We start from the raw sequence: 25,383 nt of genomic DNA on the forward strand, positions 1-25,383 counted from the left end.
TCGGAGCTTTATCGTTGCTACCCAACGATTCTCTAAGTAGCTAGATCTAAGTCACCGTTATTTTTGGTGTATGTGGTATCCACAACGGACCTTCGTGTTATCCAAGTGAGCTATCCTTATCAGGGCAGCAACCACCTAACCTATCCTATCCTAAACTGCAGTTAAGGTCAGATTAGTTTAACCTTGCCTTTTGATCGTTTCAATTTTTTAATAGATAAAGTAGCAGGGTTAAACGTTAGGAAACTTATATACTACAGGTTAACCATCATCTGATTGTATAATTTTCATGTATACGTTTTTAGCGGACGTTTTTGGGCCGGACAGGGTATACATATGAAATTTATTTTAGTAGGTCATGAAAAAACCCTAAAAATTTAAGTCGAAAAAAAGTAAAAAGAAAAATGAAATTTCGCAGGCTCAAAAATTATTTTTTTTGGGTATGCGTAGTGGAATTTTTTTCCTGGGCCCAAATCCTATCGAAAAATCGAAGGCGCGATATGGGTTAATAAATCGACTAATCTAATGTCTAATGTATATATTCTAAGTATTACATTTAAATACAATATACAATGAAAAATAATGGAATATTTTTTTTGTTCTCAAAGGCCCAAACGAGTGAAGTGCAATGTCACTGCGCCACAGAGTAGAAAAGATCACTTTTTACGGTTATGTTTTTCAGCATAGTTAATAAAGATCTCTCCACAGTCCACATGCTCTACTATATAGTTGGTAAAAGTTGCTATCGTTCTATGTTGTCTGGTAAGTCGTTGGCCAAAGAGCAAAGCATAATACAGAGGATTCAACCGATTTGTTAGTTGGTGTCAGGCAGTGAATAGGAAATACGCTTACACCATACTCTTTGGTTCCTTCTCTTTGTTCTCTACGTTGCTTTATTCCTACGTTATTAACGAAGAATATGTAGAAGAAGAATGTGCTTTATATATAAGAGGAGTAGATACAAGTAAAAAATATAGGTGCTTATTTTCAGTGGGTGGTAAAACTGTAGTATATAAGTTTGCCTAGCGTTTAACCCTACTACTTTATCTATTAAAAATTGAAACGATCAAAAGGCAAGGTTAGACTAAGCTAAACTTAACTGCAGCTTAAATTCACAAAGAAAATTTGGGCAAAAATTTTGCCTTGAATGTGGTTAATTAGAAATAGTTGTCGTCTTAAAGAAAAATTTGATAAACAGCGCTATAAAGTACGATATAAATATATTGACAATAACCTTAGTAGTATGGTTTCATTTGAATTGAAGTTTCATTTGAAAAGAAAAAAGTTTCATTTGACTTGAAAAAAGTTTCATTTGAAATGAAAAAAGTTTCATTTGACTCGAAAAAAGTTTCATTTGACCTGAAAATGCTATATATGAGTTATCTTATTATCATAGCAATATTGCGCTTGAAACAAATAATTTTCGATTTATTGCTCGGAAATGCCTCGCTTTGGTCAAGTATGTTTTTTTTATATTTTGAATAAATCTCAAAACCAAGCGGTTGTTCTTAGGTACGGAAAATAGAAGCCCCTCAAATCTATTACGTCCCAAACTAACTCTAAAGACCATCGGTAGGAGTTCCTCACACATTTGATTACGTAATTCGCGACGTTCCCACGACAACGAAATCTGGTAGCGAAACCACCTAAGAGAACTCGTTTCCGAAATACTGTACAGTACCTTGGAATATGCAGTAGTAATTGCTTTAAGTGTATAGTACATTTCAGATGTATCTTCAATGTCCTGAGCGACGTTACTCAAGTAAACTTTACAGCAGGGTCATATATGCTTTACGGTTTATCATTTGAGGTATTTTCTAACCAAGCTAATTTGCAAATAACACTACAACGTTGGGTTAAAAATAATATAATATTTATTTAAAGGTTTTTAATTAGACTTAAATTATAATATCGTGATAAATACAAAAACATTGTTTAACGTCAAGGTAAAAAGATAAATGGTAAAATGTTTAGTATAAACCTTAATTGTTCCATAATTGTTCTGACATATGGTTTGGTATAAAAAAATACTATAAAAAATAAAAAATAAAGTTACACTGTGCAACATTTTCAATGTGATTGTTGGGGGTATGATTCCAACACAAGGCAAACGTACATGGCAAAATATCATACAAACAATTCAGTGGTCCCACTGGCGGAAGGGCTTTACCATTTACACGATTTCGTTAACTATTTATTTTGAATATCGAATTTACTTTAAGCAACCTCTAGTTGTTAAGCAGTGCTTTTACGTTACAAAGAAATAGTTTCTTTGCATAACCCCATGCAAACTCGCTTCTCGAAAAGAAGCACAATAAGCCCACTCAGTGGAGCGGTATGCAGATGAACATTGGTCTGGCTAAGAAGCCGTTTTGTTATGATTCATAGAGGGAAGATAGGAAACAACTGAGATGCTTTAAACGTGATAGCCATTATGCCACTGGTCGATCGACTATTAATTATACGAAACCTGGAATAATCAAATAAATGAAAAAATTTGATTCGCTCTAAACTTTGATACCTTTATATGCGTAAATGGCCCGGCTGTTGGGAGCAGGGATTTTGCAGTTACTTTCGTATCTGACTCTCTGGTCAACAGCTACAATAACAATTCTAGAAAAACATTTTTCAAAGTTTTAGAACTTGAGTTTCCACATCTTCAGTGACGAGGTGCTCTAGCATACAGCGAAATAAAATAGCTGATGAGTGAGCAAAGCGTCTCGAGTTTGGATGCAGCATGAAGATAGGAGATTGTTGCGCCACTGGGGTTTACATATATAACGCCGCCCAATGGTAGTTTGGGGACGCTAATAATAGATTGAAATCTGTGAAATTGGTGCTATAATGAAATGGAGAATGGCATATTTCAAAATTTATTTAGCAGACAGGAAAAGATTCACAAATGTATGGCTTTTAGTATTTTTGAAAGATAGACTTTTGACATCTTATAACTCACGTTATATAAACTTTAAAAAAAAAAAAAAGAAATTTGTATTTTCAATGAGTAATAAGGCGAATCAAGTCCACATTTTTACGTTTTTAGTTTTTGTAACCCGTTAATTTATAAACAAAAAATTACAAAAAGTTCATTTCGAACATTCTTTTATTTTGGAGGCAAAGTTTGAAAAACAGAATGTACTTTTTTGTTACTTATAAGCTATCTCTTAAAATTATCCGCCAGATACCCTTCTCTGTGATAATTATCGAAACTTCCCTTGGAAAAAATCATGTCTCCTATCGAAATATAACATTATGTCACGTCACCTATGCAGTTATGTAGAGTCTTCTGTGTGCTGTATATTACAAAATACATCTTCTGTCATCTTTCAGATATATCAAAGTTAACTGCCGAATTGTAGGATTTGAAATGTTATATTCAAATTATAAAATACAATTACGAAAGGTTCAATTTCGAGCTTCGAAAACGCATAACTACAACTTTGGAGGCTAACTTCGAAAAACGGAGAAAATACTTTCTTGCGTTTGGCTCAATATCTCAAAAAAAAAATAGCAAAATGGGATTGCTCCAATATCCGTAAAATTACATTTCGCTGCATCACACCCCAAACATTTTCTTGCACTATCTTGAAAAAATAATAAAAAGCAACAACAAAAAATAGTAACATTTTATAGCTTAGTAATAATTAAACGTCTATAATCATTGAAAATATAAATCTGATGTCACAAAATATCATATTTAATATAAATTTATTTGTTGATCTGTTATTTTAATAGCATTATTATATTATGGAAACTAGAACATCAATACTTTCTACTTGTTATTAAAAGAGACGATTTCTCCATTTTATTTTAATTTTTTTTTCGAAACTGCTATTGCAAATAGTTTTAATTGCTAAATTTTTACATACATCTCTCGTTTCCGTTCTCAAAAATCTTTTTACATTTCAATATACATACATACATAAAGGCATTTTGGCGATCGTTTTTTTTTTTTCTGGACACATGTATATAAATAGATTTATCAAATAAAAATTTATTTTCTCTTCTTTTCGCGATAAATTAACTTAACTAATTTTCTTGTTGTTGTTGGCGTAAAATTTAAACAGCTGCTGCTTGTTACATTTGCTTATGCAGTTTGCTGGATTAAATACAATTTTTTTTTAACAAATATCTAATTTCAAAATGAATTTCTTTCTGTTCTTCACTTGAAAAATATTTTACATTAATTTAGTTTCTATTAGCTGAAACAAAAACATTTTCAACTAACAAAATTACAATAATTTAAAAACAATAACTATATTGACATTACATACATAATTGTTTTACAGTTAATTAAAAAAAAAATATTATTTTGTTAAAAAGCGCACTTTGGATTTTTCACTCTAAGGCAACTTCATGATTTTCCCTTGTATTTTTTTTTTTTTCAATAACATTTACTTTTCTTATTTTGTGTGTGTTTGTATCGTTGCTGCTTGGAAGGTGCATTCAATATTCCTACAACAGCACATTTTTCCCAGCGTAAACTTAATCAGCGCAAGAAAATGAGTTGCTTGCTAAAAAAATGACGATGATTTTCTTTAAATTGCATTTCAGCCGCTGCAAAGAGAGCACAAAAAACTTTAATATTTTTTAAAAGAATACAAAATACTTACATTTATAGAGTGAAATGCTTGAAAAGGGTGCTTAAGCAGTTTTACAATTTTAAACCATATAACAAAAATACCTTAAAATTTTAAATAAATAAAAGTCATAATAATTTTATATAATTGCATTCTTCATGCAAAAGCTAAATGAGCACCTTAAAACCTTTTTAAAAAATTTTTTACTATACCAAATAGCGCATTACTTATGACATAGTACATAAAGTATATATAGTATAAAACAAAATAAAATAAAATTGCTTACTTGTCCTGTTTGACAACATGCGACGAACTGCAGATTGAGTTTGGTTTTTAATCGCGCCTCGTAAAACTTTCTTTACAAAAAGTCATTCATATCGATGTAATTTTTAAAACTGAAGAAGAGCATAACGAAACAACATAACGTGGTTGCAAAAATATTAGTAAATTAGGAAAACATTTATTTATTTGTACTAAGCAAAAAACACATATTTAAATGGAAATCATAACTAAAAGAGACACATAAGGGAAAAATTAAGGAACAAACAGATGAAACGTGTTGAAATGAGATACTCAAGGGCAAAGTTGAGATTTGCTAGTATTTCGATGTAGAGTATACGAATAGTAAAACAAATTAAGCTCATTTTATTTCAGAATCCTGCAACTGGTCTACTACAGCACTATCAATAAACGGCCTACTGTTATCGGGATAACCATCACCTATTACACGAATTCCACTCCCGGGAGCAACGCTTTGAAGAGATTTACAAGGTATAATCGAAACAGCTGTCGCATTGTCCGTCCTGATGTCACGTTGTTTAAATTTTTCCCAAACTATTAAAAAAGTAAAATTGTATGCGCGACATTATTTTCTTATTTCAACTGTGTACATTTTTCCCTTTGCAAGCTTATATAATAGTGTAACACAGTATAGAGGTCAAAAAGCAGAACTCCGAAAAGCTAAAAGCGTAAAAATACAGAGTCACACAAAAAATGTTGGCAGATCTTATAAAGCGACACATTTACTTCCATGCAAACTCAGCGTGAACTTGAACACAAGATTGTTATAGTTTTGATTGGATAACGTTTGTACGTAATGGCATGAAGGAACCGCAACAGATATACTCTTCCTTATATAAAAATTACGATCATCGAACAAGATTTTGATCGGGCCGTCAATTAATACGATAACATTAGTAAACATTTAAATATTTTTACGAAATTTGGAATATTGTCTTGCAGCGAAAATGGGAGACAGTCACGCAAAACACCAGTTTCGCACTACAGCTTCAATGACTACCTCCCAACTGCTGCTAATCGAATGCAGAGCGGGACACTTGGTAGACACACTAGTACCAACAGCGCAGAGATCAGAGCTATGTAGTATATGTATTTAAAATCACGACAGAATCACCCATGACAAAAGAGTTTAGAACGCGCTCATTTCTTAGGATGTTAAAAGTGACAGTTGAAAGCACTGTCACTGAACAGAATTGGAACTAGTGCTGACTCTGCGCTTATTCGGAGCTAGTGCGATTCGCTGCAGGGTGGCTTATCTCGGATCAGAATAGATTGGTATTAAACACAAGGGGAATTGAACGATAACCACACCCCAGCGGATTAGGGGGTCAGAATATTCCCGCGGTAGGTATGCCTGTCGTAAGAGGCGACTAAAATACCAGATTCAAGGGGCTGTGTAGCGCAACCCTTCAGGTTGCCAGCGCAATATATAGCTTCTCCAAACCCAATTGTCAACCTCACCTATCCGCGGCGAATCCTGTTTCACTAACAGACGAGGCTCTGGCGACCCCAAGCTCCTCATGGAACTTGGGGGTGGGGAGGGAGGGGATGGCCTGAAGGTTTAATGTGGCCACATAAATCGTTCCCGAGATGGTCGGGCTAGCATCTTAATGGTGCTGTGGTACCGGAGCGTACCGGATCTGTATCCGGCAAAGGACCATTACATCGATAACACGCCCCAAAGCCTTCGGGGAGCAACCTTATCGCTACAACAACAACAACGATAACCTGTCGAGGACATCTTGCCAAAATTTGGCATGGATGTGGGCTTTATATTTTATATACACTTTGTGAAAACTAACAAAATCGGTTGGCGACCGCGCCCACTTTTAAAATTGATTTTGGGATATGAGCCCACATTTAGAAGAAGAAAATTTAAAAGTTTTACAAGCCGTTTAAGATATCTAGTTTAAATTCAGCTTGGCATTTTCTTTGTTATTCAATTTCTCATTATCTCAGAATATTTTTCATAAACGCCCTAGGCTCTGGCGGCCCCAATCTCCTTATCGAACTAGGGGCGGGGGCGGGATGGTCTAGAAGGTTCAATGCAGTCATATTCAATCGTTCTCGAGATAGTCGGACATATATTTTAATGGTGGATCTTTATCCGCAAAAAACCAACAACATCGATAATACTCCCTAAAACCTTCGGGAGTGTCTTTATCGCTACAACAACAACATAGGGTTAATTATTTAGAAGTTTCCAGAGTGGGAGTTTTCCACGCGACAGCCAAGATGGGTTGGTATTCAACCCAGTAGTCGATAAACACTTTATGAAAATGAACAAGATCGGTTATCGACTACGCCCGTTAAAAGAATCGATATCGAAATTTCGAAAAATTTAAACTGTGATGTACTCGGTGCCTAGTAGCTCCTCCCATTTGAACTAAGAAAGCGAAATAGAAAACGTTTTAATCACATCGGTTCCCATCGGTATAGTAAAATAAATTAAAAAGCAACTGCAATATTTTCAGTGTGTTGCCTTACTTTCTAAAGCACTCCACCCAGGCGGCTTGGGTGTTTCAAAATGTCGGCTTTATGTTGGCTATGTAAATGAGAAAGGTTATAAGCAAGAAGAACCTCAGAATTGTCTGAAATACCTTTTCATTTCCCTGTAGCACTGGCTTTCCAGATTTTATGGCGAAACATTGTCTTCAACTTTTGGTTAGTCTTCTAGATGATACTCAGGCCCTATTACGCGCGTTGCTATATAACTTGGTCAATTCTTGTAGATAAATTATATGAATTTCAAAGATCCAGGCATCACCGATATAACAGTCTTAGTCAATCTGAGAAGTTCGACTGAAATACTATGCTCCGCCCAAGTAGATATTCTCATCGGTACACGCCTACGGAAGCAGATGAAAAGGGCGGCCTCCACTCTTCTCTAAGGACCAGGTGGAAAACCATGTAAATTCCCTTTGTGTTAACAATAAGCGCCAGTTAGCCCAACGAAGCAGCGACTGGCTTGTTGGACGGCTAAAATCGTTTAAACGGTTAAACGTCAAATAAGGAAGTAAGTTCACTCCTTCCCAAGACGAAGTTAGTATACAAGTGGTGAAAAGATTAGGTCATTGAATGGATAGTAGATAGTATGCTTGTACTCCGAAACTTGAAGTGTGCCAACGCTCGGGATTCGCCAACTTTTCTAGAATGATAATAAGATATATTCCCTACGACATTCAAGTGTGTTTGAGGATACACCCAAAGCTAACCGCTGAATACTTTTCAGTTTTTTTCTGATATTTACAGTATCTAGATAGTTACACCACATCGGTGGGACGAACAGACCAAAAGGTTCTAAGGGCCAATAAAATCGTTCAGAAGTACTGGTACCGGAGAGCGTACAGGAATCAATGCGACAATGAACAATGCCCATATGCACAACACTCACAAACATGAGATATGCTTTTAAATTAAGAACTATCTCCCTTGTCAGTTTTTTCGCCTCACGTAACTTAATTAGCACTGACCAAGTCCTAGGCGACTTTTTTAGCCACGTGGACCTGCCAAATGTCGGCAATATTTGACATTCACGTCGATGGCATTGCGCTACGGCGTATGCGGTGTAACGTTCGATAATGACCTACATTTTCATGAGCATTAAGCTGCAATTTTACCTAAAGAAACTCGACAAAATCTTCAGCTCAACTAAAAAAATCTAATCAAAAACGTTGGTACCTACTTATAAAGCAAATGTCCAGCCGCTTTTGTGTCACACGCATCTAATATGGTAAGAGAAACAAACACGGCGCTGGCAACTGCTTTTTATGAAGCCAAAACACCATCGACACAATGAGGCGCGAGTACTCCCCATAAAGAAGAGAAATAAACTACTAAACAAACAGTTTCTGCTAAATTCCCATAAACCTGAGCATCCTAACAGACAAATGATTGATGCGGCAAGCACTAGGAAGAGAACCGCCAAACAAGGAATCCGCCGTTTGAACCAGAAGATCATAAAAAAGCCTCGAAGGGTCGTTAAGACATTCACTGCTGATAAATGTTCTGTGAACCCCGCTCTCATAGTCAAATCCCCGAAACGAAAGAAGAATTCTAAATGAGCCACGCGTTATTCTGACACAAGTTCGATCTGGATTATGTCATAGGTTTTTACTTATACAGAATCAATGCCAATATACGAAATATATGTCTTCAATATAATGTGTCCCCACATGACACCAACCGTCGTTGTAATTAGGAACCAACGCCTCTAAAACCTATGTCTCTTTGGTCGAACGCTATTGAAAATGCAAGTTTCCTAGGATTTCCGTTATAGGATATCCATGACAATTTGTGAGTGATCGCACCTATTGGCATTATTACAAGAAGAGGAAGAGTGTGAACGTAGTCACCATTTCATACCCATGCTGCAAATCCTCAGGAATTATCAAACCAACACTTTCTTTGCTCTAGTCTATACACTCATTTTAGAAGATAGAACGTCTTCAATAATGGAAAATATTTCAATTTCAACTTTTTACCGAATCGACTCTTTGATTACGAAATTATGGATATGTAGCGTAAACAAAGCTGGAATTTGGGATTTGCCTACTTGTGATACAATTTATTGAAAAAAAGCATAAAATGGTGCATTCAAACATGTAAAAGCAAGCTTTTGGTGCAATAGAGGTGAAATAAAAATTGTAAGTAGTTATAAAACAGGCATATGCAAAATCAGTGAAAAATATCAGTAAAAGAATTTTTGCACAACCGACTTATTAATACAACAAAAACACACAGCTAAATAACAAATAAAAACCAACGCTTTTCAATTACCTCTTGGTCGATGTTGTTCGTGAGTAAGGATTTTGTAAGATTTTTGGATGTGTTTCCATTACGCGCAACAGTAAATTATCTAAATAATCTTCTAATTCTTTGACGCGTTGACGTTGCAGTAACGCCTCATTTTCCATGCCATTCGCTATTAGCATAAGCTCCTATAAAATAAAATATAAATTTAAATTTAAATGAAAAAAAAGTTATATAATTGCAAGGACCTCTCGTGATTTGCCCTCGTATTTCTTGGCTAACGCTGCTGATATTTCCGAACGGCGATCCGCATGTGATGTAGACTTTTCGTGGCCAATTATAATGCGTTCGTTTGATTTAGGACTCGGTGTTGAACGATTATCTTCGCTTTTATCTATAAAACAGTTAAGTTGAAATAAAAATTGTTTTTTTAATCTTTAGTAACAATTTTTCACAAAACATTAAAATATTTGTTGTTAATGAAATGATTTCAGTTCGAAGGTACAATAAAATCTAAAAATCGTTTCGATTGTTACATTCAAATAAAAGAAAGTGATACACAGTTACAGGAGGCAATTCGCCTTTTATTCTTAGAGGACTATGCAGTTATTTGTACAAAGTTAGATGCCCCTCAGGATTTAATATGCAATAAGACTAGTATTCAACTAATTGAATGAAGTGAATAACAAGAAAGGATTAAAAAATGCGTGATTTTTTTTAGTCTCAGTTATAAGTAAATATCTCTGAAGAGAGAAGACTTAAGGCTCGCGATGGGCACACTGACTGGACACTGCCTTCTGGCGCCACATGCTTATAAGTTAGGCCTCCTCAGTAACAGAAGATGTAGGAAGTGGGAGCTGCAGGAAGAAACGGTTTAGTGCGATCTGTGTTAGTGTCCTGCGGTCGGAGGATCTAGCTTTTAGGGGCGGGAAAGTTGCCAGATCTCGATACAGCAATTAAGCTTGGTCCTACAAAACTTCTAGTATTTGCCGAGGGGACGTATTTATTCTATAACATATGTCTGGTAACATTATGGACACATTCAGTCTATGTGCGGTCCCAACCTAAGTAAAGAAAAAAATATTGCAATAATTATTCCATGCGCTCTATTATTTTTGAGCTGAGATATTGTTATCGTGTAACATCATCAAAGTCGGGTGGTGAAACATGGCTTTCATAGTCAATGAATGGCGTAGGTTCAGCATCAGGAATGAGCAGAAGTGTTACCTCTGTAACTTAAGAACGCTTTGTATTTCGGCTACCAAGACACCATTATTGTTTCTACAGGAAGCCTTCCACCATACACCGAATTTTATAGCACAAATTTAGAGCATTATTTGCAAAATTTTAATTACAACACATTTCGCAGACTCTATAGCAGACTATCAACACTCAAATTTGGTGAAAAGTTGCCGTCTATTAGTGGTAGAGAGTTTAGCAACAAAGCTAACCACAGTCTAGCTAGTGCAATGAACCTTGCCTGTCAATGCATGGATTAAACTTTATAGCCTCAGCTCTATCGACCTTAATTAAGATTCCTTAGTGCTGAGCTACATTCCAAACAGAGAGACAGAAGTTAAACTCATATTCATATCAAAATCGTGAAACCCCGAGCACTTGCCCTCGTTGTTGTTGTTGTAGCAGTGCTTCGCCCCTTCCAATAGGTGCGACCGATCACAAATTGTCATTAATATCCTATAACGGGACTCCAAGGAAACTTGCTGGCTGTTTTGACATGGGTGGACCATAATGAGAGGGGTGTTGGAGGCGTTGGTTCCACAATACAGTTGAAGAGATGGTTGGTGTCATGTGGGGACACGTTACAAGCAGGACATACGTTTTGTCGGGGTTGATTCTGGATAGGTAAGAGTTTAACCTGTTATAGTATCAAGATCGAAGTTGAGCTAGAGTGACTCGCGTTTTCCTAGAGAGTGTGCGTTCCTCTTCTGCAAGTTTTAGGTTGTTCTCTGAGTACAGGATTCACTGGGCAATTCCCGGCATAGAGGTCCGACGCCTGTTTGTGGAGTTCACTGAGGACCTGTTTGTGTTTTTTGGCTACATACGGCTGTGTTCTCAGGTGCCGTATTTCCTCATAATGCTTACGGAGATGACTCCTTAAGCCCCTGGGCGGTGTTGGCTCATCAATCAGATGTCTGTTGGGATGCCCAGGTTTCTTGGTATTCAACAGGAACTGTTTGGTTAGCATTTCATTTCTCTCCCTGATGGGGAGTATTCTCGCCTCATTATGTAGATGGTGTTCTGGGGACAACCCTGGTCAGTTCTGAGCGTAGTATTTTGGCAGGCCTGTAGCTTCTTCTAGTGACGAGTCTCAACTGTAACTGCCCTCGTCGTATCTACCAATTGGAATTGTTTCATTTCTTAAGGACATGAAGTACGTTTTGGATCAGCGTGTTACGGAGGATATTTACAGAAAGATCTCTTGTGTGGCAATCAATCCAGTTATAGCCTCCATAAAAAAAATTGAAAAGGCTTTGGCTAAAAAAATAGTCCTCAGTGCTTTTGAGCACACCTCATGGTATTTCGACAGCGCGAGCCTTCGAATGAACATGTTATGATTGGCAAGAACACAAGCCTAATAATTCTTCTCTGCGCGCTGTCCATGGGAACGATACGTTAAATCAGTGTAGATCTGGGAGAGACATTTGACTCAATTAAGGATATCATGGTATGCCCTCAAGGGATTGTACTCTCTTTTCTCTTGTAGCCGCTAGTCTTCTGACTTCCTGGATACCCATGAATTTTACACACAAGTTGTCTTAGTAAGCTACCTTACCGGGATACTCAAGAAACTATCCGACCACATACACGAGCCCTGCATATCACAGTTAGCCGGTGTGATACCAAGGGACTAGCCTAGAGACCTTTATCTACGGCAAATACTTTCAGGGCGCTGGGAAAATTTTCCCAGTTTCGCAATTGAAATAAAATTAAAATGTGAATGAAATTTTGTATAAGTTTATTAATTCTTATCAACTAGTATGTATACAAAATATGTGATATTTTCTATTCATAAACTAACGCACTAAACACGTAGCGAGATCGAGATGTTACCACCTGCCATGATGGTTACTATATTTTCGGCAAGCTCCTGTGTTCACTTAATATAGCATGCGTTTTGTAGATATTTTTGTGAATAGCAAATGTATGTGTGTTTTACCTGAATGCTCGTGTAGAAGGATTTAGAAACTACATTAGCTCTTTTATATAAACAATTTCTTTCACATTTTTATTCTGCTTCTCGCGTAGCTTTGAGATGCTCGTTATGAATATTGCTCTGAGAACCAGGAAGTCCATATACTGACCTCAACCCAGGTCTGTTTAATCGATGGATCGAAATACGATGACGGTCAAATGAAGCTAGTATCTATGATCCTAACCTCAAGGAATCAATACCAGTGGGATGATACTACACTATCTTTTAGGAAGAAATTTATGAAATAGTAGTTTCCGGAAAAGGACTCCTACGAAGAGGTTTATCGTCGAGACATATTTTCATTATTTCGGACAGCCTTGCATCTTAAAAAGACAAGCTAGTTTTAAGGATTTTGTTAGCGTTTGTTCTCTAAAGGTAATAAAGTGGCAGCCCTCTTGCCAAATAGGATGGTGCAGCAGCATTTTATGGCCCAGATGCGGAGTAACTAGCAAGCAAAACAGTCCAGACATCACTGGATTTATTGTCAGGGCAAGAGTATGCATTGCATAGCAGAACTGTACTCTCTTTGCCGTATGCGAAAAGTTAATCACTTTCAATTTTCGGAGACCGATGGTCTAGGCCAAAGACAGACCAAATTGTTTATACTCGCAACAAAGAGATTATTGGCGTAACACAAGAGAGGACCTGCGATCTCGCACCGGGTGCCAATACGGCCTACGATATCTCCTAAGTAAGTTAAATCTATCCGATACACAACACAGTCGCTTTAGTGATAATCCATTAGGATATAAAGTAAAAAGCCTGAGAAGATACTTAAATACATTGAATGTCTCCACATACAGAAATAAGGTGGAATATGAAGCGCAACATATCGAAAAAGCTTAATATTAAGTATAATAATAATAACAATAATAAAAAAGACAGCCTCCTCTTTTGAGGCTACTACAATACTTAAGCTAACATAAGCTACCATATAAATGGGTGCGGGTTTTTGAATCATGTGTCGAAATCATTCCGACCCAGACTGGTTGCACAGTGTAATGACAAAATTTGTAGCAAAACATATACATGACAATAAACATATAAATGTTAGTGATATGAATGTCGATTGCGAAAAAATAAACATTAAAAAGCAATTGTTTATGTGTGAGTGATGATGAATAGTTGCGTGTATGGATGTGTGGACAGCGTACAAATGAAATCCACTGGCGGATTTGCGTTTGATTGACCTTATTATAAAAGCCTGCATTATTGTTTCTTTCGAAGCAGTTATATACAGTTAATCAAATCGATTCACATCTAAGCTTTTGCATGCAATATTTCACAACATTAAATAGTGTAAGTGTATTTTTGATATTTTTATGCGTTTTTGGTATTTAACAAGCATGCGACTTGGAAACCCAATAGTGCTTTTATTTTTTAGTCACAAGACAAATTGCACTCTCTTTTTATTTCAGCGTATGTACGACTGTGTGTGTATTTTTTTTTTTTTAATTTAGCTTTCGATTTCAACAAATCCACCAGCGTTCAACAGCCAACACAACAAGCACAACACCTACAAACGGTCATCAACCACTGCACACCGTCCCTCTCAAAAGCTCACCTCGCTTATTATTTAAATATTTGTATTTTCCCATACGTCTTTCATGCTTATCAGTCAACATTCCGTTGGTGGGCGATTTTTCCGGTGTGCCATAGGGACTTTGAATCTGCTGTTCTTCCTCCAGCGATGTCGAGCGCTTAGCAAAATTCAATATACGTTGATCTTCTTCAAGTCTTTTTGCCTCACGCCTTTTCTCCTCTTCACGCTGACGCAATTCTTCTTGTAACGTCGCCTCTTCCTCGCGCAATTTTTGTTCATTTCTGCGTAACTCTTCTTCGAGACGTGCATCTTCGGCAGCGCGCAGTTGCTGTTCATAAGCAAACTTTTCCTGTCGTCTACGTTCGACTTCTGCGGCAATGGATGTTGCTTCGAGTTCTGCTTGGCGCATGCGTGCGGCTTTTGCTATAGCATTTGCCTCAGCATCAGCAGCTGCTTTAGCTGCATCTTCAACAGCTTTTGCTTCTGCCTCAGCGGCTTTGGAGGCAGCTTTAGCTTTGGCATGAGCCTCTGCTTGACGTCTGTGTTCAGCTTCTTGTTCTTCTTCAGAACGTTTGAGTTCGGCTTCCCTTTCGCGATTACGTGGCTTAGCCTTTGGCACTCCAGGCAGTTCTGTGGACTCTGCCTCAATGAATGATTGCGTATGCCATTTCTTTTCATCATCTAAATCAAATAAATTCGACTTATTACGTTGTTCGAATTTTGCAAACGAAGCATTGAGCTCATCGAAATCCTTTACTCCTTTATCAGGCGAAATTAAACTGATATTTTTTGTGGCAGCCGCTGGCTGAGGATTGAGCTTAAGTTCTTGTGGCTTTTTCGATCGAACATTTTCTTCGAAGAGCTCTTCATCCGAACCTGAAGATAACAAAGAAGAGGAGTCGCTTCCTTGATTTTTGTGAGTATTATTTGCACCTGTAAAATTATTAGTTTGTTGCTCTAAATTGTTCTCTTCCTTTAACTCTATATCTTTTATATCTCGTTCAACTTTAACTTGTGGTTTTTGCTCTACCTCCACCTCTTCATCGCCTTCACTAGCTGTTGGTAGCGGTACAGGCGTCGGTTCCCATGAACGTCGCTTCAATGAATCCGAGTTACCCAACTGAAAGTTTTGTTTATAGAGCTTTGACTCCCATTCATCCAGCGCAGCATCTTTTTGTTTTGGTGATCCAGCTGCTAGTAATGCATCGTTTATTTGTTGTTGTGTGCGAGGTGGTTTCGAGGGCGGCGGCAGTGTTCGTGCACGAACGCTGAAATCGTTTTCTATTTCCTCTAATACAGGATCTACAGCTAGATCCTCCTCCACCAAATCTCGTCTAGAAGACAACTGCTTACCTCCGACTTTGCCCAATAATGGTGATGGGTTCCGTGGCACATAATTTTGTGTTGGCGCCTGAAGATTCGTACGCATATTCAACGAACTTGACGAACTTTTGTGTGATAAATTATCAAATACAAATTCATCTTCATCCTCACTAATCACACCAGGATCGGCTTCACCGGCGCGTTGTCCATAACGACGACTACCGCTATTCGAACTGTTGGGTGTATCAATGCTAGCGAAAGATCCACTGAAATTCGATACATCATCACCGTCTTTATTCTTTTTCTTGCTACTTAAATGCATTTTCGAACCAATTGACTTGGCAAACTTTTTGATGCCTTTACGTTTTTCAATTGTGCCAATTGAGAGCAAACTGCCGCCTACGGAAGAAGCAAGCTGGCCTATGGAAGACTTGTGTTTCTCTTTCTTGCTCAAATCGGTTAATGAGCCGGATTTAACGACAAAGCATATGCGTATTTCCAATTCGCCACGTTCTTTATTCTTCTTTTCTTTGCCAGGTTTACTCTCCAATTTAAACCATTTGGAACGTGGACGGTCGTAAACGTCCATTTCATTGAGTGGCAATGTTGCCTGGCCGAGAAATTCATCGATGCCAAGATTATTTCGATGCAGGCAAGTTAAAGTTAATTCAGCGCGATTGCCTTGATCGGGTATTTTACTATTTCCATAGGATTTGGTGGAGAAAAAAAGTAAGTAATTAATAGTTTTAGACAACAAAATTATTCACATGTTTACTCACAGTTCACATTCTTCATTCCAACTGACATTCGTTTCCGCTTTGTCCTTGACTGATGTTTGATATTTTTCTTTTCCCAGCGCAATGGTGACGAAACAATTGTTGGTGCCATTTTTGCCTTTTGTTAGAAGACCTTTCGCTCGTTGAACTGCAATATAAAAAAAATACGATAAGTTCGATAATATGAAGAACTTGGAGTTGAAAAGATAATCATTTGAAGCTCAAATTAGATTAAGATGAGGTGTAAGTACTAAAAATCGCTGAGCTCCACCATGCTGTTGTCGTTGCAGCGATATAATCCATGAAGATTTTGGGAAGTGTTTCCGAAGTTGATGATCCTTTGCCGGATATATATCGGATGCGTTCAGGTAACAAGTATCATTAAGATACTAGCCCGGCCATTTCGGGAACAATTTAATATGACCACATTGAACCTTGTAGGCCACATAATCACACATCAACTACCTGCGTAGCATTGGATCAACGGCTAAAAGCAATGCCTAGCTCCCTGCCCTAATTCCGGGTGTAAGCTTTTCTCATCTATTTTTTTCTAAACCTTCCTAAATAGACCAAAAAATCGGTTCACAAACTCTGCTTACTTTTTCGAAGAATTGTAAATGCAGGTCAACGAAGATCTCTAAACTCGAATAAGAAGCTAAGAACTCGTGCTGGGGATATTATTGGAAGTCGAAGGAGCGTTTTATAGTGTGAGGAGTTTTCGCCGAAGTGCTAGTGGCTCTAGTCGACCAGGCGCTGGTACAATTTATTTAAAGATGTCTAATGATGTTGGGATACCCAATGCAGATAAAAGTGAAAAGAAGTCCTTTCCAGCTTTGAGCTGCGATCGTAATCGACCTTCTTGATGGTATTGAATCTGATTGCAACCACTTGGTAAGTGGGCACCCTTACCAACATCGAAGAAGGCTCAACAATGTACAGCGCCAGGGGCTATCTAATACACCATGGTACTTTTATGAGTCGAAGGATTCCTAGAAGAATTCATTCATAGACTTCCGCAGAGAGAGTGGAGCTACATCCCATTGAAGAGAAAATGGATATGCCACAGGGTTGGGGTTGTTTTTCTTCATTGTCTTGAATCTAGGCACTATGAAGAGGTAGTCAATTGAGTGGGGGTAGATTGAATGTCCAGCAATTTACTCGTACAAGCAAGCGACAACTAAAGCTTTGACCTTGACAATTCTGTGGTGGAGGTTTGTTTGTCAATACCTGACCTCAATACTTGTTAAGCGAGTATGACGACCAACAAGTAGTTTGGGGTTCCGCTGACCACTTGCAGTATGTGTCTCTACAATTGGAACAGAGTTCAGCTGCCAAACCCGACTTTTTGCAAAGGTGGCGATGCCAAGCACTCAAGCGGATTTATGGGGTTAACTAGGGTTAATTTATAACTGGTGCATTAATGGAGTACCGGATAACCCCTGTTTGAGCAGCTGAATGTAGAATATGGCGAAGTGAAAACATCCGGCCACTTCATACCTTGTTGCTCAGGTTTTGCTAGGCTTGATTTTCTCTCTGATAATCGGAGAAGTTATTCGAGGCCGAAGCCAGTAAACCCGGAACTATGTAGTATATCAAAGATGAAAATTGGTACACATATTGCGTTAACAACCACCGGCAATTACATTAGACTGAGTTCGTTGAGAGAATATGGTTAAAAATGTGAGTCTAATATGAAGCTTTGACTATATGACCAAACTAAATTTGGTTTCAAATATAGATTATACCGGTCTTCTTGAAAATGAGTGCACAGAACTGGGTTTCAATTTGAAACTAGAGGTTTACACTTGTAGTTATAGAAAAAAGGAAAATCTTAAGGACGGTGGACTGGTTTCGAACCGACATGCCACGGATTTCAGTAGCTTGGTCTACCTACTGAGCTATCACCTCATATGTATAACAAAATGTTTCGAAAAAGAATCTATGACTTGCAGCTCCTTTCAAAAATTTTTTATTTTTAAATTTTCGGCCTAACATCACATCGGAGGTATCGCGCATTTTATATATGTATATTAGAGCGGATAAAATTGCCCATCAGGAGTATAGCAAAAATAGTAATCTACAGCTGATTCTAAGAAACATTGCTGAAGACACCGTAGCTGTAAATCAGTTTTCGAGGTCCCCACTTTTGCAAAATAGATATTTTGCATTTGAATGTAGGGTTTGGCCAAAAAATCCTCATAGCTTCTGACAGAATGATAGGAAAAATATCATATTGGGCTTACTTTAAAGGTATTTTACGTACATTTCAGAATCTGTATTAATATCTATAGTGTTTTTGAATTTTAGTAGAGATATCAGGCTAAAATTATGAGAAATTAGCCTAAAATGAACTTTTAACTACTATATTATCATTTTTAACAAATTTCTTATGGAAAAAATGTTATTAAACGGTTTTATTTAGCTTGAGTTGACAGGCAGGCCGCATGCACGGCCGCACGGCCGTTGTGAACGAATCTTGTAATTGAAATTTAAGTAACTTCCCGATAAGCTACAAGCTTGAAACTTGGAATATAGTTCAAAACCCGATGACAATGCAATAATAAGAAAAAACTCACCGCTAGGTGGCGCATGGATCGAGATATTCGCAAAATTCGTATTTGTGGTCCGATTTGGCTCATATTTGGAACACATAATACATGCAAGAATAGAAATCGACCTGTGAAAAAAATCGCCGCTAGGTGGCGCATGAATCGAGATATTCACAAAAATCGTATTTGTGGTCCGATTTGGCTCATATTTGGAACACATAATACATGCAAGAATAAAAAGCGACTTATGAAAAAAAATCGCCGCTAGGTGGCGCAAGGATCGAGATATTCACAAAAATCGTATTTGTGGTCCGACTTGGCTCATGCTTGGAACACATAATACATACAAGAATAGAAAGCGACCTATCAAAAAAAATCACCGCTAGGTGGCGCAAGGATCGAGATATTCACAAAAATCGTATTTGTGGTCCGATTTGATTTGGTCCATATTTGGAACACATAATACATACATGAATAGAAAGCGACCTATGATGTCCGATTTGGCTCATATTTGGAACAAATATTGCATACAGTCCAGTAGAAGTGACATCAAAATATTTTGGAGTTGGAGGAGGGACAAGCGTACGTGGCGCAGAGTCGAGTAAAGTCTTTGGAAGGATTATGTATTGAGGACTTCGGTTGTAACAAATTGTCAGGAAAGAGTCCTTGTAATAATGAGTAACTAAATGAACTAAATAGAATGAGAAATAATAGGGAATTAAATAAAGACTAAAAACTTGAAAATAAAATAATTTAAAAAAAATGTTTAAGTTAAACGGGTTTATTGAAAACAATACTTACATGAAATAATAATAATACGAAAAGCTAGAAAATAACTAGGTACTAGTCATCACACTCCTTATCAATCTAGGGCGTTGATCAGTTAATTAAATAAAAGCGTTGGACGCGCCATATTTCTATGATAGTCATAAGTAAAAACAACTGAACCTTAATCAGGTTATGCTACGCCTCACATTTTTAGAAATTTCACGCGCCCAACGCTTTTGTTTAATTGTCTGATCAATGCCCTAGATTGATAAGGACTGTGATGACTAGTACCTAGTTATTTTCTAGCTTTTCGTATTATTATTATTTCATGTAAGTATTGTTTTCAATAAACCCGTTTAACTTAAAAATTTTTTTTAAATTATTTTATTTTTCTTTACAGCTAAAATAAGTTCAGAACATTTCCAACAACTTTCATTCAGAACGTTTTTCTTTTTTCGAATTCGTTTTAGAGAAAAAAAAATTTTACTTATTACTTGAAAATATCAGGGACGGAAAATAATAATTATTATTTTTTTGAGCCGAAAAAGTCCTGGTCAAAAAAAGGTCCTAGGTGAAAATGTTTGAGTTCCCAGGTATTCCTATAGCAATATCATGTCGAATCATGCATCCTTTTTATTTTTCGAACTTTTTCCATAAAAGTCCACATATCAAAGTAAAATCTGTACTTGAATTTTTTAATTCGGATAAGCCGTTTCTTTGTTATCAACCGGGACTTTTATTTTGGCCTTAAAAAATAAAAGTCCGGACTTAACTTTTATTTCCGGACTTTTATTTTTGAAAGTCCGAGCTTAACTAGTTCTATGGGACTCAAAAAATAAAAATCCGAAAATAATTTTTATCTTGATCCAAATATATTTAAAGTCCAAAATTAATAGTTTTGCAAGGAATTATATTATAAAAGGAATATCAGTTTCAGCCCCTGGAAAATATAGGTTTTTGTTTGAAAATTTTTTTCTACTATAGTATAAATATATACATATATATCTTTTCAGCACCAAGTTTAAACTATTGAGTTTTGTTTTAAAGAGAAGCTCGGCCTTAGATCTCTTCGGAGGTTATCGCGCCTTACATTTATTTTTATTTATTTATTTGTTTTAAAACAAGACGTGAATACAAGTTTTTATTTTTAGTTTTTTGAATCTTTTGGGTTTTAAAATAATTTTAAGATTTTCGACTTATTGTTCAAATAAGTTTAAAACTGAAAATGAATAATACTATGTACAAACACACCCCAAATTGGCAATTTATACCATTTGGGCAATTTATTATGCAATTTATCATATAATAAATTGTAATAATAAATTGCCAATTTAAAAAAAATTGCGTAATAAATTGTGATCGCGGGTTCGAATCGAGCTCAAGGCCTAACAATAATTTTTTATCATTATTATTGTTATGATAAATTTTTTCTTAATTGAAAAAATTTTTAAATTAGAATAGAAGAAAGAAAAAATTTAGACAACTGCCAAAGCTCGTTGTATAGATCCATTTCGGGAACTGCTAAATTCCTTCATCGGAAACGTTTAGGCGCCGCTGCTATAACCATTCAGCCATCACAGCGGTTTTTGTTTGTCTTCATTAATCCTACTTCTATTCTGGTTCGTGCCAATTGATATTCACAACATTGCGAAATCTGTTGCAGAATGGCTGTGAAAATTGGACTTGTTTGTTGGCAATGCTGCCATAGTGTCATATTTTATTGACACCTTTTCCCCGTGCTCTGGGATGTATTAACAATTTTTGTTGTTATATCGGCCTACTGATTTTAAGATCGCGGGTTCGAATCGAGCTCAAGGCCTAACAATAATTTTTTATCATTATTATTGTTATGATAAATTTTTTCTTAATTGAAAAAATTTTTAAATTAGAATAGAAGAAAGAAAAAATTTAGACAACTGCCAAAGCTCGTTGTATAGATCCATTTCGGGAACTGCTAAATTCCTTCATCGGCAACGTTTAGGCGCCGCTGCTATAACCATTCAGCCATCACAGCGGTTTTTGTTTGTCTTCATTAATCCCACTTCTATTCTGGTTCGTGCCAATTGATATTCACAACATTGCGACATCTGTTGCAGAATGGCTGTGAAAATTGGACTTGTTTGTTGGCAATGCTGCCATAGTGTCATATTTTATTGACACTTTTTCCCCGTGCACTGGGATGTATTAACAATTTTTGTTGTTATATCGGCCTACTGATTTTAAGATCGCGGGTTCGAATCGAGCTCAAGGCCTAACAATAATTTTTTATCATTATTATTGTTATGATAAATTTTTTCTTAATTGAAAAAATTTTTAAATTAGAATAGAAGAAAGAAAAAATTTAGATAACTGCCAAAGCTCGTTGTATAGATCCATTTCGGGAACTGCTAAATTCCTTCATCGGCAACGTTTGGGCGCCGCTGCTATAACCATTCAGCCAACACAGCGGTTTTTGTTTGTCTTCATTAATCCTACTTCTATTCTGGTTCGTGCCAATTGATATTCACAACACTGCGACATCTGTTGCAGAATGGCTGTGAAAATTGGACTTGTTTGTTGGCAATGCTGCCATAGTGTCATATTTTATTGACACTTTTTCCCCGTGCTCTGGGATGTATTAACAATTTTTGTTGTTATATCGGCCTACTGATTTTAAGATCGCGGGTTCGAATCGAGCTCAAGGCCTAACAATAATTTTTTATCATTATTATTATGATAAATTTTTTCTTAATTGAAAAAATTTTTAAATTAGAATAGAAGAAAGAAAAAATTTAGACAACTGCCAAAGCTCGTTGTATAGATCCATTTCGGGAACTGCTAAATTCTTTCATCGGCAACGTTTAGGCGCCGCTGCTATAACCATTCAGCCATCACAGCGGTTTTTGTTTGTCTTCATTAATCCTACTTCTATTCTGGTTCGTGCCAATTGATATTCACAACACTGCGACATCTGTTGCAGAATGGCTGTGAAAATTGGACTTGGTTGTTGGCAATGCTGCCATAGTGTCATATTTTATTGACACTTTTTCCAATTAAGAAAAAATTTATCATAACAATAATAATGATAAAAAATTATTGTTAGGCCTTGAGCTCGATTCGAACCCGCGATCTTAAAATCAGTAGGCCGATATAACAACAAAAATTGTTAATACATCCCAGAGCACGGGGAAAAAGTGTCAATAAAATATGACACTATGGCAGCATTGCCAGCAAACAAGTCCAATTTTCACAGCCATTCTGCAACAGATGTCGCAGTGTTGTGAATATCAATTGGTACGAACCAGAATAGAGGTAGGATTAATGAAGACAAACAAAAACCGCTGTGATGGCTGAATGGTTATAGCAGCGGCGCCTAAACGTTGCCGATGAAGGAATTTAGCAGTTCCCGAAATGGATCTATACAACGAACTTTGGCAGTTGCCTAAATTTTTTCTTTCTTCTATTCTAATTTAAAAATTTTTTCAATTAAGAAAAAATTTATCATAACAATAATAATGATAAAAAATTATTGTTAGGCCTTGAGCTCGATTCGAACCCGCGATCTTAAAATCAGTAGGCCGATATAACAACAAAAATTGGTAATAAATTGTGTCAAACTGCAAATGCAACCTTGTAAAGTGTGTTTATTGAGTAGATTTAAATGTCAGTTACGCATGGCTCAACTATATGGTTGGCTCATCTCATCAGCTGATTTTATTTTTTCATTTCACTGGAGTAGGGATTGTAAAAAGAAGATGGCAAACTCAAAATGAAAACCAAAACATTGAACACATTTTCTTACTACACACAAAAATTTCAAAGTCTTATGTTTTCATTCCATTCCATTCGCCTAATACCAACACGCTCATTTTGACAGTCTGAACAAAGGTATGTTGTTGCTGTAGAGATGAGCCAATCGGCTATCGCATTACTATTGTGTAAGCTAAATTGAGTTGTATGAACACCACTCAATTTAAATCAAAATTGCCTAAATTTACTTTTCTGTCTGAACATAGTATACAATTTAAAGACGAAGTAAATTGAGAAGTTTTCAATTTAGTACAAAAAATTTCAAAAATTGCTTAAACCGATGAATGCTCAAATCATCTGTCGTTCAAAAATTTCCAATTTTAATTATTTCTTTTTGACTCTGGATTGCCATAGGTATGGGTAAAGAACTCTCCTCAAGACTCAGGAGGAGCTCCCTCATCATGCGATAATAATAAGGATGTCAGAAATACATCAAATAACGAAACTGAGCACTAAGATGACACAACGCCGAAACCGGGTTGTCTCTAAACAAAAATTCACAAAAGATGACGGAAAATCGTTCCAAAATAACTCTTACCCTGACGGAAAAATTAACAACAAAGGAAATATCATCATTACGAAAATCCACAGCTAAGTATATTATGTACGGCTTCAATTATACTTTTACTTCCTTATTTGTTTTCTTTTACGGTTTCCAAAGAAACGACAATTTAAAGCTATAAACGGCCGGCATGAAAAGATGTGTACTTTTACCCACGCAAACTTTTTATTTGTTTTTTTTTTTTTTTTTAATTTTATAGCCACATTTTTTCTACACCAAATACATTCTATACCAATATTGATACTAGAAGAAAAAGAGTGAGCAAGCTCAGCTTATTTGAGCAGACCATAGCCGGCATTTGAGACTTGACGTTGGTCTTCCGATCTGATTTCATTGCAATTGGATGTGAATGGAATACAACTAAATCGCTTTAAAATTCGATACCAATATAAAACAATCAAAACTATGTAGATAAATGGAACAGCGAGTTTTGCAATAACGGAAAGTGGCTCTACTAAGTATAAAATATTCAAAAGAAATATGCAAATATTGTATTGTAAAGAGCAAGTGAACTCATACTAAGAAAACAAACATTAAATAAACAAGTAAAAGTGTTTAAGTTCGGTTGTAACCGAACATTATATACTAAGCGTGAGCTTCAATTGCACATTTCATTTCAGATAAATTACTTTTCTACATAACACGTGGCACCGCCCGTTTAAAAAAAATGTCTCCCCATTTCCTCTTACAATGAAATTTGGTAAGTGAAATATCATTGATTGAAAACTATTGTTTGCTATGCTATACCTTATTATTCTAGTTTACGACCATTTTAAACTTGTTTTATATCTAAGTTGCCGTGGTCTTTAACCGATTCTGTCCATTTTTACTAGAAATATTTTCTACGATAGGGAAAATTTGTGTACGTTGTGTGTAAGGGGCGGTGCCACACCCATTTTCAAAAACGGTACTTGTTAGTGTTTTCCAATTTAATGTTATAATTCAATTTAAAAAGTAAAATTCTATTGATACAAAGCTCGCTAGCTTATTATTTTCGTCTACGACCCTTTTAAAACTCTTTTATGTAAAAGTGGGCGTGGTCTTTAACCGATCTCGTTTTTTTTTTCTAGAAATATTTCCTGCTATAGGGAATATCTGTGTACCCAATTGTATCACGATCCGTTAATTTTTCTTCGAGTTATGGCTCCCGAAACATAGAAAATAGCTTACGTCATAAAAGGGGCGGTGCCACGACCATTTTTTAAAATTTGAAGTTTTTCCTATTCATTG

The 25,383-nt window shown here is 36.4% G+C and overlaps 1 protein-coding gene and 1 long non-coding RNA gene across 6 annotated transcripts in view; one reads left to right on the top strand and one right to left on the bottom strand.

Moving 5' to 3' along the window:
- Nucleotides 1-1,848: 1,848 nt before the first annotated feature.
- Nucleotides 1,849-25,383, bottom strand: part of Rip11 (Rab11 interacting protein) — a 96,320-nt gene continuing 72,785 nt past the window's right edge. For 3 of the 5 annotated variants that reach the window (XR_010953057.1, XR_010953058.1, XR_010953056.1), the window contains 6 exons: nt 16,489-16,633; nt 14,408-16,407; nt 9,878-10,023; nt 9,657-9,817; nt 4,864-4,972; nt 1,849-4,554 (listed from right to left, as the gene is read on the bottom strand). Coding sequence is in view for 1 of the 5 variants with exons in the window: in XM_067784144.1 (XP_067640245.1) it covers nt 4,548-4,554; nt 9,657-9,817; nt 9,878-10,023; nt 14,408-16,407; nt 16,489-16,633 (2,459 nt within the window). In the remaining 4 variants the exon portion in view is untranslated. The remainder of the gene's footprint in view (nt 4,555-4,863; nt 4,973-9,656; nt 9,818-9,877; nt 10,024-14,407; nt 16,408-16,488; nt 16,634-25,383) is intronic. The other 2 variants (XR_010953059.1, XM_067784144.1) reach the window with 2 other exon arrangements.
- On the top strand, nt 14,077-24,755 carry LOC137250759 (uncharacterized). The gene is made up of 4 exons (XR_010953060.1): nt 14,077-14,142; nt 16,247-16,438; nt 23,946-24,195; nt 24,353-24,755. It is a non-coding gene; the product is annotated as an uncharacterized lncRNA (long non-coding RNA).

This window comes from Eurosta solidaginis, chromosome 4 (genome assembly GCF_040869045.1).
Source record: "Eurosta solidaginis isolate ZX-2024a chromosome 4, ASM4086904v1, whole genome shotgun sequence".
NCBI lineage: Eukaryota > Metazoa > Arthropoda > Insecta > Diptera > Tephritidae > Eurosta > Eurosta solidaginis.